The 19,475-nt window shown below is 38.3% G+C and overlaps 1 protein-coding gene across 4 annotated transcripts in view; it reads left to right on the forward strand.

Moving 5' to 3' along the window:
• The window catches only part of TDRD3 (tudor domain containing 3), a 157,513-nt gene extending 140,172 nt beyond the window's left edge, over positions 1 to 17,341 (forward strand). For all 4 annotated transcript variants that reach the window (XM_081815006.1, XM_081815008.1, XM_081815007.1 and 1 more), the window contains 2 exons: positions 12,245 to 12,370; positions 17,083 to 17,341. In XM_081815006.1, the coding sequence (XP_081671132.1) occupies positions 12,245 to 12,370; positions 17,083 to 17,113 (157 nt within the window). In that variant the 3' untranslated portion in view covers positions 17,114 to 17,341. The remainder of the gene's footprint in view (positions 1 to 12,244; positions 12,371 to 17,082) is intronic.
• The last annotated feature ends 2,134 nt before the right edge of the window (positions 17,342 to 19,475 follow it).

Raw genomic sequence — 19,475 nt, forward strand, 5'->3', positions numbered from 1 at the left:
CTGACTCATGGAGGAATCAAGGCCTTCCCTGACCATCCGATTATAAAACAGCAGTGTGCCATCACAAAAATTCTCTAGCCCCTTTGCCCTGCTTTATTTTCTGCATATCTTGCTCCGGCCTCCAACCCCTAAGTGAAATCAGTATGAGAACAGGGACTTTTTCTCAGCTAATACTTCAGCATTCAGAATAGTACCTGGAAAATAAGGCGCCCTCAATAAATATTTGTTAAATCTGGATAACTGAAGTTTAATGTGAGTCTTGAAAGTCTTGAAGGGTAGTTAGGACTTAGCTTGGGGGAAAAGGGAGGAAAGTAAGAAAAGGGAGAAGTCAGGGAAATTCTAGAGGGCATGTTAGAGCGAGGTATATTGGCAACATAGGTGGGTCTAGTAAATGTCAGTAGATGAGGCCGAAAAGGAAGGCGGGGTCAAACGATGAAGATTAAGATAGGTTATGGTAAGAAGTTTGAATTTTATCCCTCAGAATAGGGACTACTGAAAGATTTTAGGCAGGAGAGTGTCATAATGTGATCTTTGCTTTAAGAGATTATTGCCCTAGGAGCACCTGGGTGGCTCGGTCAGTTAAGCATCTGCCTTCAGCTCAGGTCATGATCTCAGAGTTCTGGGATCGAGCCCCGCATCTCATCGGGCTCCCTGCTCAGTGGGGAGTCTTCTTCTCCCTCTCCCATTGCTCCCCGCTCTCTACCCCCCCCCGCCCCCGAGCACGTGTGCTCTCTCTCTCTCTCTCAAATAAATAAAATCTTAAAAAGAGACTATTGCCCTAGTATAGAAAATGGGTTTCAGTGAAAGCAGAGAGCAGAGAGCATGGAGACCAGTTATTACAATAGTTAAGGCAAGAGGTGAAGACCTTGGAGTCATCAGAATTTAGGCAAAAGTAAAGAGTATGGGTGAGATTGCCTAGAGAAAATGTGCAAAAAGAGAAAGACAAGGACTGGGGTCAGACTTCTGGGGAATTTCACGAAGGGGTGGGAAGGGGCACTGAGAAGGAATAGCCAGGGAGGACAGCAGGAATAGGTGCTGAATCCATAATATATAGTGCTGGAAACATCAAGAAAGATAAGAACTGGAAACCACCTGTTGGATTTGGCTATCAGTAGGTGACTTTTAACTGTAGCATGCATTTCCAGTGGAATGGTGCATGTGCATCGCAACTTACGGTTTCTTGAGAATGAGTGGGAAACAAGAAAATGAGGTGTAGGCTATTTTTAAGATCTTGGTTGTGAAGATAAAAAGCATAGAGGATGAGAATAAAGAGTAAAAGAACTCAGGGTAAAAGCCAAGCCTGTTTACATCAAAGGCGCAGTGAAGCAAAGAGAGAAGGAGAGGTTGTAAAAATAGGAGTAAAGATTTTTAAAAACCCAGGCCATGATAAGAAAGTGGGGCACAATCACATGTGACTTTGGGTGTCTGAGGAACACTGGGGAGAGGAGGAAAGAGAAGTAAATATAGGTGTGGTGAGGTTAAATTGTTGGGTTTCAGGGAAGGAAGCTGAATAATTCTAATGAACTCTCTTCTCTGTGAAGTAAAAGCAGGTCATCAGTTGAAAGTAATGAGGTCAAGAATAGGAGAGGAATTTTGAAGGGCAAAGTAAAGATTTAGAAACTGCCCAGGAACATGGCAGAGGGAGTTGACCAAGAATGTGTTTTCACAGCAAAAGTTTTCAACCCTTAGTAAAAATCATGTGTAAAGCATACTGTGACAGTCCACTCTCAGTTTCTAGTCTTTCAGTAGCTACTAGAAAAGTTTAAGTGGATGTACAAATGAGAACTTTCCATGTATATTAAGCAGAAGCTAATAGTTAACCCCTAGCCAGTTTTCGATAGAGGTTCTCACTAGGAGCCTGATACTTGAAAGTCTGCATAAACATAATGACTATATTATTGCCCTACGACTTCAGCAAAATTCAGTATTGGAAAATGCTCTGTAAAGGTGGGCATTTATGCATAAACCATTAACATTAATCCTAGGACTATTAACAAAGTTTTGGGGCTTCTTGAACTCATCTTCATGCCAGGTAGTGATATATTAAATACATAAAAATGTTAATTAGGTACATGAACATTCTAAGACTCTGTGTGTGTGTGTGTGTGCGCACGTGCGTGCACATGGAAGCACATGAAAGATATCAGTGTTTAAAAAGCTGTGATAGTTACTAAATTGTTCATTTAGAGAACAAAATAAGGTAGGAAATTAAAGGAAGAAAAGCATTAATCACATGAGACCTCATCTATCTATGACCTATCCATCTATTCCTGACCTATTCATGGGGAGAGATTTTCCTAACACCAACACAGTTTTAAATGAGGAAATTTTTTTTAATGCCCTTCATAATTTTTGTATGACACTTATTATAAAGAGTTGTCCCCTACTAGCTATGGAAATATAAAACAAAATCTAAATAAGAAACTAGATAATCCTGTTAAGACCATATGCTCTTCACAATCATAGAGTTAATTTATCAACTATCATGGAATATTCTTGTTTTGGCATTGAAGGAGATGGCCCATCATGGACATACCACACCACAACATTGATAAAGTTTCTAAAAAGAGCCTAAACAATTTATAGTCTCTCACTGGGACCAGAGAGAGCTGAGAAAAATAGTCTCTCTCAAAGTTTATGCTGCTGAATGTGATAACACTCAGAGAAGCATAATAATACTATGAGGTTTATCAAATTATGAAATTAAAGAACATCCCTTGTTTAAAATGTATTATAGTTCTAAGTTCTTAGGTAATGTTAGATATTGACAATTAAGTATACAACAGAATTATTTGTGTTAACCTAAGCCTCTGAGGATAAATATCTTGGAACATGTAATAGTTTGTATTGGTACATTTTACTGCTTTATTATACTTTCCTTCTCAGTAGTCATGTTCTCTGGGGAGTTAATGCTGCTTGTCTCTAGATACCAAAATGGGGAACATTAATTTGGATGAATTTTATAAAGACAATTACTGTATTTGGTAAGCTGGTAAGATTTGCCCCAGTAAAGAAGATTGCCTCTGGGTTCCTTTTTTCATTGGAAGAAAAATGAACATGTTGCTAATTGACCAGATTTCTTAGCCTCTCTTTTATATTACTTTGATTATTAACACCAATAATTTAAGAATCACTTTGGAAATGTAAAGTGCCACCTAAAGGCTCATTTAGCGTTGTGTGTTAGGTTTTCAACCTCTCTAATTCACTAGGATAACTTAGTCAAATCGCTTGACTCAAACCAGTGAGAGAAAAACTGTTTATGTTTTATGTGACATTATAAAGAATAGAACTTTACATTTGTGAAGCAGTAATAATAGCGCACTTTATTGAACACTTAATTTTGCAGCAGACATATTCTAAGCTCTTTACTTACATTAATTCATTTAAAGTGTAGCAGCTGTTTACGGAGAGTGTAGTCCTCTCAGGGCCAATTGTCCTTCAATTGAGCCCTTCAGAGTAGCTAGCAGTATGGATAATTTGTTGTAAGAACAGTAGCACCTTAGTGTTCTTATACCTACCTTATAAATTTCATGATGTGTTTAAAATGCAAGTGAGGTGGAAAACACTTGATTTTGATCTATTTCTATAAACCTCGAAGAGTTTCACATGATCAATCTAATTCTCTCCTTCAGCCTCTGCATCCACTGGGATGTGCAGAAAAAGCAACATAACCTGGGCAAAATATATCATCCTAGTTAAACCTCACTTTTGTTTTCTTCTCTGAAAAATAGCGATAAAAATATGCAATTTGATAGAGTTGTTGAAAAGATCGTATAGTAGCTGCTCAATAAACATTTTATTCAATCATTGAATAATTGAAATGCCTGGCACATAGATTCTTAATTTCTGTTGGTTCCACTTCTGTAGTTTTCTTTCAAGGCTTTGGAAAGAGCAGCTTCCCTTATTGTCCATCTTTTCAAAGTGGTGTTTGCTGACCCTGGACTGCAACATCAGCAGCTGTTGATTGGAACTTTCAAATCAAGAGTTGGGTATCCATCCCAAATTATCTCTCTTGGAAGGAAACCCAAACTGCTTCTTTGCACCGTCTTTTTCTTCGAATTAATTCCTTTTTCTTTTATATTTCCTTTTAAAATTTTCTTTTCTATTACAATGTTACTAGTATTAACTTCTATATTAGGACTCTTAAAATGCAGGCCTAAAATAAAAATCCATAAATCTTTTTTTAAAGTAAACTAGTTTTTCCCACAAAATGAAAGAACTGTGTTCCTTTAAGCTAATAGTGTTGCCTGCAAAGTTATAAAAATTTCCATCATTTCCTTTGTGCGAAACCATTTTTCTTCACACTTTTGAAGTCCTGTGTTTGTAACAGCCTTCATAAATTGGTGACTTCGTCCTAGCTCTGACACAAAGCTGTTCAGCCCATCCTGCTGTCAATGTACCTGCTGCTTGACACTGACAGGATTCTTGTCAAAACCGGGGATTGCATAAATTAGTGTTTAACCCTGGACAGGCTTTTCTTCTCATTTCATTTCAGCTTTTAAAAGACTGTCATGTCCGTATTCATAGATAATGAAAGTGGAATTTGACTATCATCATACACTTTATAACTTTCAGAGTTTATAAACTGTTAAGAATAGCATAAACTTTCTAAGTCTTACTGATTTTTCATTAAGCCTTAATTAGTAATCCTCAGGTTTGTTTTTTTTTTTTTAAGATTTTATTTATTTATTAGAGAGAGAAAGGGAGAGGGAACACAAGCAGGGGGAGTGGGAGAGGGAAAAGCAGGCCTCCCGCCGAGCAGGGAGCCCGATGTGGGGCTCGATCCCAGGACCCTGGGACCATGACCTGAGCCGAAGGCAGACGCTTAACAACTGAGCCACCCAGGCGCCCCTAGTAATCCTCAGTTTTACAAATTCCTGTACAATAATGACATCATCACTGATTGTCTACTGTCCTTTTCTTCTAGTCCAGTAGGATCTACTTGCCTTATGTTTTATTTTTTTTTTTTTTAAGATTTTATTTATTTATTTGAGAGAGAGAGAAAGAGAGAGCACATGAGAGGGGGGAGGGTCAGAGGGAGAAGCAGACTCCCTGCCAAGTAGGGAGCCCGATGCGGGACTCGATCTAGGGACTCCAGGATCATGACCTGAGCCGAAGGCAGTCACTCAACCAACCGAGCCACCTAGGTGCCCCATCTTACTTTTTATTTTAATAAGCAGCTTACATTGTGTGTGGGGTGGGATGGGGGAGAGAAGAGGGAAAGAGTTTTAAGTTACATAAAGTAGTTATACTTTAAATTATCTTCTGGATGAATTTAGAATTTTAAAAAAGTTGATTGTTTTACCTTAATACTTTTCAGAAAAGTACATATTAAGTGCTTGAAAAACCTAAGAAACTCTTTCGACTCCAAAGTAATACTTCCTAACTTGTCCTTATTGTCATTGTTCTGCTGTGGCTCTACAGACAAGGAGAAATGGCTTCATTCTTGAACAAGGAGAACAAAACACATATTTAACAGGAACAAACATTTATTATGTTCTCCCTTTGTGTAAGATGATGAGCATATTACTCTCAAGAGTATATTATCAGTTCCCCTAGCCTGTGTTGAACATCTGAAACAGGGTTCCTGAATTTCAGTAGACGTAGAAATTATTACAGGAAAATATAATATGTTTAATAGCCTTAATTAAATCAGGTGATATATACTGTATAATTTTCCTTTACCTAAGTTGACGGAGAGAGAGAAGTTTCTCTCCCTTATTATTCTTGGAGAAATCTTTGTGATACCATTTTCTTTCTTCAACCATCTTACCGTCAAAAATGATTGAGAAGGTCTCCTAAACTTGGAAAGAGAATGATTTTCTTTCTTTTTTTTTTTTTTAAAAGCTAACTCCTCATATACTGAACATTTTGAAATCTCAACATGAGGAAAAGAAATCCATAAATTTAAGCATACTGAGAGTAATTTCTGTTTCAATAACAGCGAGATGATATGTTATTTCTCTACTAATATTGAGGTAAAGGGGAATAAATGGCTGAGAATGTGAAGATTAGAGTCCTCTTTAGAGCCTGATTATAATTGGAACACTTACACACCAGGCACCTTGTATAACTCTTGACCTGCATTAATCGATTTAATACCTACAGGAACCCTATGAAATAATTATTAGTATTCCCACTTTACATACAAGGAAAACTATGAATACAGCTTCAGAGTCATGAAGTAACTTGCCTAAAATCATTAAGTTAGCAAGTTGCAGAGCTGATATTCAAGTTTCAGACTCATTGACACCATAGCACGTGATCCTACATTTTACCTGTAAATGAAGATAAATGATACCAAACTACCTGAGGATTTTTGTGGGAGTTTAATGAAGTACTGTGTATAAAAATATTCAGCATTGGGACACCTGGGTGGCTCAGTCGGTTAAGCATCTGCCTTCAGCTCAGGTCATGACCACAGGGTCCTGGGATCGAGTCCCACATCGGGCTCCCTGCTCCGCGGGAGTCTGCTTCTCCCTTTACTTGTGTTCTCTCTCTGTCAAATAATAAATAAAATCTTTAAAAAAAAATATTCAGCATTGCAGTAAGTTTGTGCTCAATATGAGATATACCATTTTAATTAAGGTATCTTTCAAACATTTAGTTCACTCAATCTTAATTCTCATGAATTTAAAAATTTTTAAATAAAAAAATGAAGCTGAATGTGGGTAGAAGTATCAGCTCCTATTTCTCAAGAGGCTAGACAGCATTTTACATAGGGCAGAAAAAAATCAACCTATTCCTTTAACCCACTATTCTGTTGCTAAGAGAGTTTAATCTCATACCGAGACACTCTTTTCATCTTCTAAATTTCCCTGGAATCTAGTTTCAAGATTAAATGACATTTTAGTCATCTATTTAGGTATTACGCTTTTAGATGGTAGTCCTCTGATTTTCACTATGCAAAAAAAAAAAAAAATCAAAATAACTTGTCAGAAAAACTGACTTAATATTATAGTTATTCAGAATACACCAATGATAATACTGTGCCAAAATAATATCTTTCATTAGTATATGGATTTCAATGGTGGTTAAATTTAAGGTTGAGATTTAGATTGGGAAAATAATTATTTTCAAACACAGAATGACATAAACCGAGGAGTAGATTGTAGGGATTTTGCTTGATGACAAGCACAATATGAACAAGCAGTGATTGGGCAGCTGCTAAAAACATTAAAACAAAGTTAGATTGCACTAATAGATTTACATAGAGTTTGCTCATCATGGGAAATAATAGTATTATGTTCCAAGCAGACCCTACTTGGAATGTTAGTCTGAAAACTAGGTTACATAGAAGAGTAAATATTAAAATGCATAAAGGAAAAGACGATCAAGATGATGGGAGATTCTGGAAATAATGGTATTTGACAAGTGAGTGATTCCAAGAGTCTTTTGATGCTAGAAAATAGAAGACTAATGCTTGTTTTAAAATAGCATAAAGTCTTTCATATGGCAAAGGAAATAGGCTCAATGAGAGAATGTAGGTAGAAATGCAGATTTGTCCTTTGTCGTACAGGACACAGAACAGTGGAGTTGACTGAGTTGACTGCCTGAGGAAGCCTGACTTCCCCTCACCAGAGTTCTCTGGAACCTGGGACTTCAGATCGCTGACTCCTGGGCTAATTTGCATTTCTAAACCCGCGGCTTTGCTAACTAGCCTGTTATTGATAAGGGTTTCTAAACATCTGTTATCATTATGTCTCACTAAAGAGAAATATTTTTAGTTCGTTAGGCAGACTTTGTTAGTATGGGTTTTTAGGTGTGAATGGGATTTAAATGCAGAAAGGATGTTCGTCACATTGGGTGCTATCTGCTTTAAGATTTAAATGTTTAACTCTTTTCCTGTTAGTCTTATGTTCTTTTACTTTCACTAAGTAGGTGAAAATATCAGCAATGATTTTATTTCTGTGTTGCTAGGCATGACAATTTTTTTCTTGTAGTTTTATAAAGCGTGTCAAGTCACGTGTCATCCCCACTCCAAGCCTCTGTACTTTTTAATGGCAAAGATCTGGCCTATATTTCATCAATTTGACATGGAGATTTTTTTTTTTTTCTATCTCTGTTTCTTAAATCTGTATTATAGGTCACTGCAGCATACCATAAGTGTTTGTCTCAGGTGGTCAGTTACATAATATGCATTGGGCTGACTTTAAGTAGTAGTCTGTCATGATGGTGCAGTAATTACTTTCAGAGAAAGAATGGGTTAACCTATCTTAAATTATATTAGCCTGCCCATTTAAGATGTAAAAATGATATAATTATGAGAGTGAAATGATTAACCACTTGTGGTTAATGCTCATATGTCTTAACCATAAGATACTCTAAAACATATTTGTTCAGTTAGCATATTTGAGAAAGCAGTTGTTTTTGCAAAGATAATTTGTAGGCATTGACCTGAAAACATAGCAACATAGATAGGCATTTTCTATTATTAATAATCATTGCTGTATTTCCACTTTTTAAGTAGGGTTTCTAACTGGTTCCTTTTTATAACATTTCCCAAAATTTCAAGGGTATGATCTAAAAGGCAAGATATTCAAAGAGATTGATCATGTTAACTTATTTTTGGCTTCCTCTTAAAATATTCAGATTTTATGCAAATAGTGTCTATAACTTTTGATTGATTTCAAGAATGCTTCTTTGCTAATTTCCTCCCCTCCCCTTTTTTTTTTTTTTTGTTTTTGTTCTATTTGCCCTTTTTATCTGTAATTAAGAAGACCTACTCCCAGGGGCGCCTGGGTGGCTCAGTTGGTTAAGCGACTGCCTTTGGCTCAGGTCATGATCCTGGAGTCCCTGGATCGAGTCCTGCATCGGGCTCCCTGCTCGGCAGGGAGCCTGCTTCTCCCTCTGACCCTCCCCCCTCTCATGTGCTCTCTCTCTCTCTCATTCTCTCTGTCTCAAATAAATAAATAAAAATCTTTAAAAAAAAAAAAAAAGAAAGACCTACTCCCAAAGAAATAAAACCAGTGGTAAAAATAGAGTGATTCAGAATATTAAATTATAGTTTTAGTGTATAGATAGTTGTTTTTTTTTTAATTTCCGTAGAAATAAAAGGAGAGCAAATGGCAAGAATCCTTCTCCTTGCATTAGCTCTTCCATTTTTCCCCCCAGTGGCTTTTCCACTTTCCTTATCTGCCCAAAGCAATTTGAGGAATACTTTAGCAACAAACTTCCTGAATTTTAGCAAAGTCTGTGGGTCTAGATTGTTTGATTGAAGTGGGCTTGTATATTGTATTGTCAAAGGGTTACTTATCTCAGAATAATAGACAATATAGAAGGCTTATTTCATAAACCCTTTATAGGTATTACCTCCTATAGTTCCCCATGTAAACCTATGAATTCATTACTGTTTTCTGTGTGAGAAAACTGAGACCAAGAGAAATTGAGTAATATGCTTAAAAGTGGTAGAGTCTAAACTCAGACTTCGATCTGACTGAAGAGACCGAAGTCTCAAATACCAAAGTCATGAAGTATCTCTCAAGGAAATCTTTGAGTAGATTGGCATATTTGGGAGCAGTATATGCTCTCTGCCTTGATTTCTGGGCAAGCTTTTGAATCTGTTTAACCTCTCCTCTCCATCTGTATGCCATAAAACAGAATAAGAATTTTATCTTAGGGGCACCTGGGTGGCTCAGTCGTTAAACGTCTGCCTTTGGCTCATGATCCCAGAGTCCTCGGATTGAGCCCCGCATCGGGCTCCCTGCTCAATGGGAGGCCTGGGCTTCTCCCTCTCCCACTCCCCCTGCTTGTGTTCCCTCTCTCACTGTGTCTCTCTCTGTCAAATAAATGAATAAAATCTTTTAAAATAAATAAGTAAAGTAATAAATAAATCTGTTACAGAGTAGTGATACCTAAAGGGAGGAGATAAGTTAGAAGGAAGAACTAGGTATAAATGTCATTCAAAGATGACTCCAAATAAACTCATCTATTAAATTGAGCTTGTATTATGTAAAATGGAAAGAGGTACCTATTCAATGCTAACAATTACTAGCTATGGACTATAGGAAGTAGTTTCTGTGGGTGACCAGTTTTGCCCTCAAGTATTCTGCAAGAGGAATATTTAAAAGTTAAAAAAGCAAGATTGTGCCTTTGACAATAACTGAAAACCAAGCTGTCAGGATCATTTTTATTTTTTGCTTCTACTTTGTATAAAAAGATTGTGGAGACATCAAATAATGTGAAAGAAATCTCATGGTCGTTCATCTTTATAAAACCATTTAATGGGCTCTGACTAATAGTCTGTGAATCTTTTAAACACAGTAGAGACAGCTTTTCAAACAGCAATGCCATATTATATAAATCCAGCTCACTCCCTCAGCAAATGTAGTTTCCTACCTTTAACAGTGTTTTTTATTGATAACGTATAGATTTTTAGATGTCCTCTAGCCAGTTCTGCAGCTGGGTATGGAGAAAAAAAGCATTTGATTCTAATTCCTGAAATAATTACTTCATCTACTATAGTAGCAAATATATTTTCATTCTTCTCAGTTAATATGCAGAGCTTAAGTGTTGTCATATGTCATAAAATTAGCTCCTTTTCAAATTTAGCTATAATATTTGACAATCATCATTCAGAAGAGTGACCAGAATAATAAAAAATAATTCTCTCCTTCCTGAACACTTTTTAATTTCTCTTCCTGCATTTAATTGCTTTGCTAAATTATAGGCATATCTGACACTTCTAACCATTTTGAGATTGATTGTTAATGAAAGGAGCATAGAGAAAGGAGAGCTAATCTGGGAGTTTGTCTCTAAAACGCAGTTATAGAGTGATGTCAATAGATTGTCACATTTCTCCATTCTCTTATTTAGGTGATGATGGCCCCTTAAGGATGATCATTTATTTTTGGCTTTTGGTTTATTTCTTTGACATGCAGACTGAGATGTAAAGATTTTAGCAGTTGCATTTGAATCAAAACCCAAGTTTGCCTTAGAAGTATCAGGGCAAGGTCACAAAGTTTTCCTGGGCTTCAGTGTCCTTTGTATAAAATGGAAATGATGGTTTTTTTCTTAAGAATACCATGGAGGATGCCTAATAATGAGAGTTATGTTCATGCCAAATATTAAATATCATTTCTAAATGATAGGATTTGATCAAATTATCTTAGCATCTTTCTGCTTCTCTCAGGTAAAATTGCAGTAGTTGGATCTGTAAAATTTGAAGAATAGAACTCCGTCTCTCATATAACTTCTTATGGTATTAATAGGGTCAAAGGAAAGCAATCTTTTGGGAAAGAAGATTCAGAGATAATGTGAGGAGGAAGAAGTGGGATACATTTCCAAAATCATGCAAATTATTGTGCTCTGATAGTGCAGTTGGAATTTAAACCCTAATTTTGAAATAGAAGCAGTTACTTTCATAAACAAAACTGAGAGCCAGTTTTTTTTCCTGTCTTTAAAAGGGAACATACTTCATAACTGTATTAATTTAAAAATACTAAAATAACAGGGTGGCAGCACTCAGTAAGAAACCAGTGTGGCTTTGGCTACGTTTCTGTTGCTTCTAAGTTCTTTTCAAATATTATAATTAACTGTATTCTTTCTGCTGTTTAATCTGCTTATCCTAATTTTCCATGCTATTCCTTGAGCTGATAGATCTATCCCCTCAGTAAGAAAGAAAATGAGAAGAAAATAGTTTGTGTTTTACTGTGGCGATTGCTATGTCTTGCATGAAGTTTTCTTTATATGTAAATTGTATTTCCTCCTTATTCCAATCCATTATTTTTTCCTATCTCTAGATGTAAGGTTCTTAACGATCTTGGAGATTTCATCAGATGAGGACAGACAGCTGGTGAACGTTCTCTGGCTCTTCAACCCCTTTTCCATATCTTACCAAAATCCCTTTCCATGACAAATACCTAGAAATATTTAGAAGCCCAAATATTCAGGAAAATTTTTATTATAATGCTGGCTTTTCTGTGATCTCATCCCCTTGTGTCAAGTCATTTGGTGAGATAATCATGCTATTATGTGGAAATAGTTTCCTCTTCTAGAATTAAATTTGATTCTAATCTTACCACGTCAAGTTCATTCTTCTATTATCAAGGACCAGAAGAGTTTTAACAATGTCCCTGCTTTTTTTTTTTTTTCCTTCCCCTTGCTTCCCTCTGTTATAAAAGTTGACAGATATGAATCCCAGGGCAGCTTAAGAGGGCATATCAAAATCGGCACCATAAAGTATTTAACTTAGGAAACTTGGAGCTATTCTGAACATGTTTAAATCACTACTCTTTACAAATAGGATGAAGAAGGCACCTATGACCAAACACTTGAGTTCCGTAGAGGAGGTGATGGCCAGCCAAGAAGATCCACTCGGCCCACGCAGCAGTTTTACCAACCTCCCCGGGCCCGGAACTAATATGAAAAGGTAAAATTGGCATTGTGAGATGACATTTATGTTGAATATGTAAATCCAAGTGTTAATATTTCATAATAATGTAATAGAAAAAACTGATGTTTCAAACCTTTCAATTATAAAGTATATAAGATTATACCATAGTTATGAGCTACTTTTCCACCAAACCTTTCCCCACAAATGCAAACCTTTCCCCACAAATGCTACCTCTAACTTTTTTCTCTATACCCACTTTCTTCTATCGGAGGTGATGCCAATCAGTGAAATGTCTTTAAGTTTGAAAGCAGGAAGAAAATAAAAGGAAACAAAGGACCAGATAATCACCAACTTGGATAATTGAGTTTTTTATTTAATTAATTACAATCCTTTTCAAGAAAGAGGAAATGTTTTCATAATGTATCTTCAGGAATTGGATGAAAATAACGTGATTGCTTACAGAGATGGGATTTGGGGGCCCTGTGCTATTGATCCAGAAACATTCATCTTAGAGTTTCAGGGAGTTGTTCTCTGAAAATTATCTCCAATGGGAAGGATGAGAAATATAACAAAGAAGTCAGGAAATTATGGGACCAATCTAAGGCATCTCATTTTGATCAACAAAGACCTTATTTTTTAATATGTTATTAGAAGGAAATACTTTTGTCATCTTTGGTAACATTTCTGTTTTTTCATTATGCCCAGACTTTTGAATAGTTTCAGAGTTTTCCCATTACAGCTTTTATATATCACTCTAAAGACTATATGAGGCTGTTTTAGACTTAACTGTATCTTTTTTCTCTGTCTCTTCTTCTCAGTAACAAGACCATTGAGAATTTTTAAGAAATTGTTCTCAGTTTCTCATTTCAGCTATTCATTTTGCTAAGGCTGTTATCCACATTGTATTTTCCCCCTGCTAAGTGACCCTCTCAATTTTTCAAACCAGCTGTGGCTTTTTAGCACTTGAAATGCAGCTAGTCTAAATTGAGATGTGCTATAAATGAAAAATACATATCAGATTTTGAAGACTTAGGTAAAAAAATAAAATATCATTTATTTGTATTGTTTATGTATTGAAATGAGACTATTTCTGATAGGCTGGATTAAATAAAATATGTTACTAAAGTTAATTTCACCTATTTGTACTTTTTAAAATGTGACTAATGGAAAATTTAAACTTGCATATGTGTCTCACATTGTGTTTGTGCTGGGCAGCACTGTCCCAGAGTCTTAGATCTCCTTCAGCTTTCCCAAAGCTCCTTCGCTGGTTACAAATTAGCTCTGTCATCCTAAGTGAAGGAATGTTTTCTTCTGTGTTCTAGTCCTTCGTTCCTTATAAAGTAGTCTGCCTGGAGTGGAAGTCTCATGCTACCTGACTTCTGATTTACCTGAGCAGGCCTGAGTAGCATCATCTTTGTCCTATCACTGGCTTTTCTTTGTGCTTAATACAAGGCCACTGAGTAAACAGCCGGGACTTACTGTCCATATTATCACAGAAGGACTACTTCATGACTGGGCATTTTTCTGTAACAAGCACTGACCAGAGCAGATTCCAAGTACATGTAAGGACTTCCACAACTTTACATTGTGCAAGATTGAACATCCACTTTGAACGTAAGTTCAGTGTGCTTACAATTAAAGCACTTTTAAGGTGAATGAAAACTGAGAATTCCCTCATAGCTTCCTGAGGGCTTCTAAATTGGTTAAACCAAGGTTTTAAAATAAGGCCGAAGGTTCTCAACTCCCTGATTGCTCTAGGTTGCCTAACAGCGGATGCAGGACTAGGACTTTTCAGCGGTATCCTGAGGTTGCAGAATAGAAGGTGGGTAAGGCCTGGCAGGGCTGGAAGTAGAGAGGAGGTTGTGAGGGTGAGTAAGGCTGCAGCCAGAAGGCTGGAACTCCTATCGTCTTGGCCTGTCTTCGGTTTCTTTCATATGTTTTCTAGATTAGGCTTCCACAGAAAATGTCCTCTGAAAAAGAACATACTGCTTAAAGTAAACCAGAAACCATAGCTCCACAGTAATTATAGCTCATCAATACCAAATACTACGATGCACGCTGCTCCCAATCAACTGAAACATCACAATGTTAATAGTTTTCTGTGTTCCCTAAGTTAAAACGCCCATTTTTCCCAGGTGCTTGCTTTGGATTGTCCTCTTGATGCGGGGAATGTATGACAGAGATTTTGGATTCCTGACATTGATAAGAAGATTAATTTTGCTGCGTGGGGGAGGAAGGGGGGACAGTCTCATGATGGTATCACTAAAAAAACCTCTCACTACAAAATTTACTCTGAAAAGTAAATAAATAAGCAAAATACATGTGCTCTTGGTTGAAAAATTATTATTTTTTTTATTTTAATTCAAACATGAAAGATTATGAAGTAGAATTATCTTTTTGATATACTACCTTTAATGGGAGGTTCACCAACACTAAGAATTATACCTTTTGTTCTTGTCACACAACCAATATGTTATTTTCTTCTTGAGAGAAAAGATATTTTTGTTTCATCATTCCTGGTTTCCATTAACTTAAGTGTTTAAAAAGAAGATATACATTGTAGCCCACCATTTGACTTCCAGCAAATATAAGTATGAATTCTAATATATGCTGAAATTTTTCTCAGGTTTTGTTATCTAAAATTATTCAGGATAGTAAGAAACACTTAAGGCACTTTCTATTCTCACTTAAAACCCATAATTTCATAGTTATACTTTTTTTTATAATGTTTTGGGTACTTTGCTAGGTGATGAATAACACCTAGTACCTGTTTATTAAATAAGTATATTTTGATAAAGTTTCTGATGTGTAGTTTACACATTCTTTGATTGTCCTAAAAAGTTTTCTTTGCAAGCCCTCTATCCCACCACCACCACTTCGCATGCGCATGTATACCTCATCCAAGGTGGAGAGGGATTTGGATTCTACTTGGTCTTGGTACTAAGCACAACATCAGAGACTAGAAAAGCAGGAGATGCCTGGGAGTCCAGGCTAGGTGAGAGAAGGAGGTATCGGGGAGCAGTGTGGGGAAATAGGCCCAAGTCTGGGACAAAATGGTGGCAAGTCAGATCTGAGCCCTGAGGGGAAAGAGGGCCTAAACTCCAAACTTCTAGTTCCTGCGCTTGCCATAATCGTCCCAGGTAACTCAGAAATATGAGTAGATATGGATAGAGGAATTATACATAGTTCTTTAATCCGTGAAGCTGGCCAAAACTACATGCATTGGAAGAGGTTTCTGACATGACTGGAGTCCTGGGAACTAGACACCAATGAGTAGAGGCAGGCCTCAGGAATAAATTTGGAGCTTCATTTTCATGGTGGGGTAGAGTCCTCTGAAGACATTCTAAAGGCCGAGGAACGCTTAAAGAGGGGAGAAGCAGAGTTCACAGCAAGCGGCTTTCAGTGGCAACAGTAGAGCTTGTGAACCCAACAGTAGATGCTAAACATATGTGCTGGTGGTGACATGAGTGTGGCCTTAGCTGCACTGGTGGCTCTGAACTTCGGAGTAAGAGTAATAGGATCAAAATTAAGCTTAGGCAGTATTGCTGCTGGCTGTGGGATCACAGCACAGGAGGCGACGAAGCTAAGAAGCTGTCGCAGTAGTCAGTCAGGAGTGCTTAGAGTGTCACGTCCTGCGGTGAAAAGACAGAGATGATCTGTGTGGGGACACTCTGGAGCCCCCGAGGGCCACCGAAGTTAAGACTTCGTGCCAGAAGCAGTTTAATAAATGTTGAGTCGCCTTGAGGATTCACTTCCAGTTTCTTACTTGTTTGATGAAAGAATAGTCCTCACAATTTCACAGATCAACCAGGAACCTTGAAGCCAAGAGCTAAGCATCGACTACTGCATAAAAATGTCATGACTTTATTTTCTAAAGTCCAGGTTTTAACACCATTTTCAGCTGGTAAAAAAAAAAAAGATACATTTTTAAATGTCCTTTTTTTTAACAATGTGGTCCAGCGTCCCTCTGTAAAACTTTTGAAATCAGGGTCAGGGAAATGCTTGCTGTAAAGACAGCTGTCGCAGAACCCACTGATGCCAGCAGGACAGGCGTCCTGTGAGGGTAACAGCGCCCGAAGCTCTTCATCTTCCACGCAGGACACTGTGCACTTCCGAAGACGAGCAGAGCTGTTGGTGTGCAGCCGGGGGCGCTCTGCCCTCCCTGCCTGAGCGCTCTTGCACGCACGCGACTGGCGTGCGACTCTGGCACACGGGCTTCTCTCCCCGCTCCTCTCAGCCGTTCTGTGGTCACCACCCCAAGTGCTTCAACTGGAGCGGTGCCGGTAGGGGTTGGGAGGAGGCAGGAGCAGGTGACAGACTCACATAAATTACCCGTGTGGACGGAGCCAGTCCAGAGGCGTTCAAAGGGAAACGGAGGCGGGTAGGATGGGGGTCGAAGTGGCCCATTGGCAGACTGCATCTGTTCCAGGTCATCTTCTGTGAAATACCGTTCAGTTAATCCAAGTTCCTGAAATCGACATGCCAGCAATAATGGGGCTCGCAATGACGGAGATGTATCTAAGAATTTCGAGAAGAAAAATTATTTTGATTTTGCTTTTTGTTTATATACTGATTTATAGAAATTATGTTTATAAATTAGACAGCAGTGTGCAATTTATTCTACTTGAGATCTATTAATATTTATACAAGCACTTCACATTTACATATGTCTCAGCAGAAGTGTATCCTGAGTACAGAAAAGTCAATTTGAGGATCCAATCTCACTTTCCTCCTCTCTTTTTAAATAGAGCCTTTGTGAAGAAAGGAGCCACTGACTGAAACATCCTCGTCAAGAGCTGTTGATAGACCTCCTACTTTCTCTTCAGAATAAGGTGCAGCCGTGACGAATATTATTATTGGAGAATGGAAAAGCAGATTTTAGAGGGGAAACAATCCAGCTCATACAAAGAATGGGAAAAAATACTAAGTTAACTAGAGCAAGTACCTTTTACAAGTGAATGAGAATTTTTTCTTCTGCCATCAATAAAACCAATGCGCTGTTATATACATTGTTTTATTGTATGTTTTATTTGCTGAATAGTATCTTTCTTGTTCGTCTGGTATTAATCCCATAGTATAGCATCGAATAGCAATCACAGGATACTGAAGTCCCCCCCACCACCATAATTACAGAATAAACTGACTGACACAGCTTGCCACATTTCCTGCAAAAACAACCTGCAACTGGATAGCAGTTCTTGGTAAGGTAATAGCTACTAAATATGATAGCAAAAAGTGTTTAAAGTTTGAATATATTGTTTTTAGCACTCGGCTAGCTTTTTCAAGTGTAATTCAATTCAAAACCAAGCATTCCCTTCCTTTTAAAATTTGCAATGGCTCTTTCAAGATGTATCTGGTTGCTGATAACGGAAAACCCCACTCAAACCGGCTTAAACACTAATGGGAATTTACTGGCTGACTGAACTACCAGAAGCTCAATAAGTTTCAGCTGATTTAATTCAGTGACACAGAGTTGTCACACAAGACCCTGATTCTTTGCATCTTTCATTTCTGCTTTCTCTGGCATCAGCTGCATTCTACAGCAGACTGCCCCATGGGATCATGAGATGGCTTCAACTCCCAGAGCTATTGAGTCCAGGGCTGGGCTTGGGGTCACTTCCAGAAGGGCACTCAGAAGAGAAAAGAAGCCTTTCTCCTGAGGCTGCATTTACCCATACTGTGCTACTTTCCTGCCTGTGAACCAGTGACTTCAGCAAGGGTCTGTGCATTAGTTTAGGACTGACCCAAGTGCCCCAACATTAAAAGTGGGGGCGGGAGCATGTTTCGAGACAGAAGATATGTGTCCACAAGCCAAGGTTCTTGCCAAAGGAGAGGGAGACCAGAACATCCATTACAGAGAAGGAATATGTCTGAACTACAAACTTTATGTAATATGACAAAGACAGTCTTCCCATAGTCTCAGTTTGTGAAGCCAGAAGAGAAGAGTTAAAAAGAAAGAAGAAGAGGGAAGAAGAGGGGGGGAGGGAGGGAGGAAAGAAAATCTTCTGGCCAAAGTAATTGACAGAATGTCATACTTGGCTTTGAAGGAGAGGGCTTTAGGCCCTCGCTGAGGGCCTGTGAATTCTACATTTTCTTTATTAACCCGCAGTTGATCGTTTCTACAGCATTGTAATAAGTGAAAGGATACAGGTGAAAATGACATGGCTAGCAGTGTTGAGTTTTTTGTTTTTTGTTCTTTACCATTACTGTGCATCATAAATCATTAGGGAAGGGGATGGCTCGGGCATGGTATTTTTTTAAAAGATCTCCAAGTAAGCTAAAGTGTATCCTGGATTGAGAACCGGAGGAAGACCTGTGGTAGTTTTAATGAATTTGACAGCTGATAAGTCAACGAGGGAAGAGACAGAAGAGCTTCAGCAGAGGTACTGGTTCTGCACACTTTCTTGTTTAACAGATGGAGACGGTCATACCTAGTAATACCCAGTGTTACCTCAGTGGATGGCACTAGTGTTGGCTAGTGGTTATCTGAAAACTCAACAGTGGCTAAGAACAGTTCTGAATGATAACATGAGCTATATCTGATTTGACCTGAAGATCTCAAGAAAAGTTTAAGTTGGACAGCAAGTGGGCCCACCTGTGTGTCCTTCTGACTGCTGGTGGCTGCTGGGGCCCTGAGGGGAAGGAGCCCACTGCTGACAGATCCTGGGCTGACTGGGCTAACTCTACCAAAAGCTGAGCCGCACTGTGACTTTCTGTTACTGACGGCCAGCTGCGGGCCCGGATGTGAGGATGGGGTGTGTAGTCATAAAAGAATCATTACTCTTTGCAGGGTTTCCCTAGGTGCCAGCGCGGGGTTAAGCACTTTCCGTTCATCACCTCTTGGAATGTTCACCACGGCTCTGTGAGGTGTGCACTTCTATCTCCATCCTGCGGCTCAGGTAGCTCCTTCGGAGAGGTCCATGCTGCGGCCACAAAGTACAAGTGTGAGAGCCAGGATTCCAAGCAGGCCGTCGACAAGTACCCCCAAGGAGTTCGGTTAGAAGCCCGCCTTGGGGGAGTGCCTTTTCTCTTCCCTTTCCCCCTCTTACTGTCTGTTTCGGTTTGCATTATGGATATATTTCTGTCGTGTGAATTAGCCCTTTGGGTTCGCTTTACAACTTGATAATGCAGTAAAGGATGA

This window comes from Leptonychotes weddellii, chromosome 3 (genome assembly GCF_054177405.1).
Source record: "Leptonychotes weddellii isolate Sample4059 chromosome 3, ASM5417740v2, whole genome shotgun sequence".
Classification (NCBI taxonomy): domain Eukaryota; kingdom Metazoa; phylum Chordata; class Mammalia; order Carnivora; family Phocidae; genus Leptonychotes; species Leptonychotes weddellii.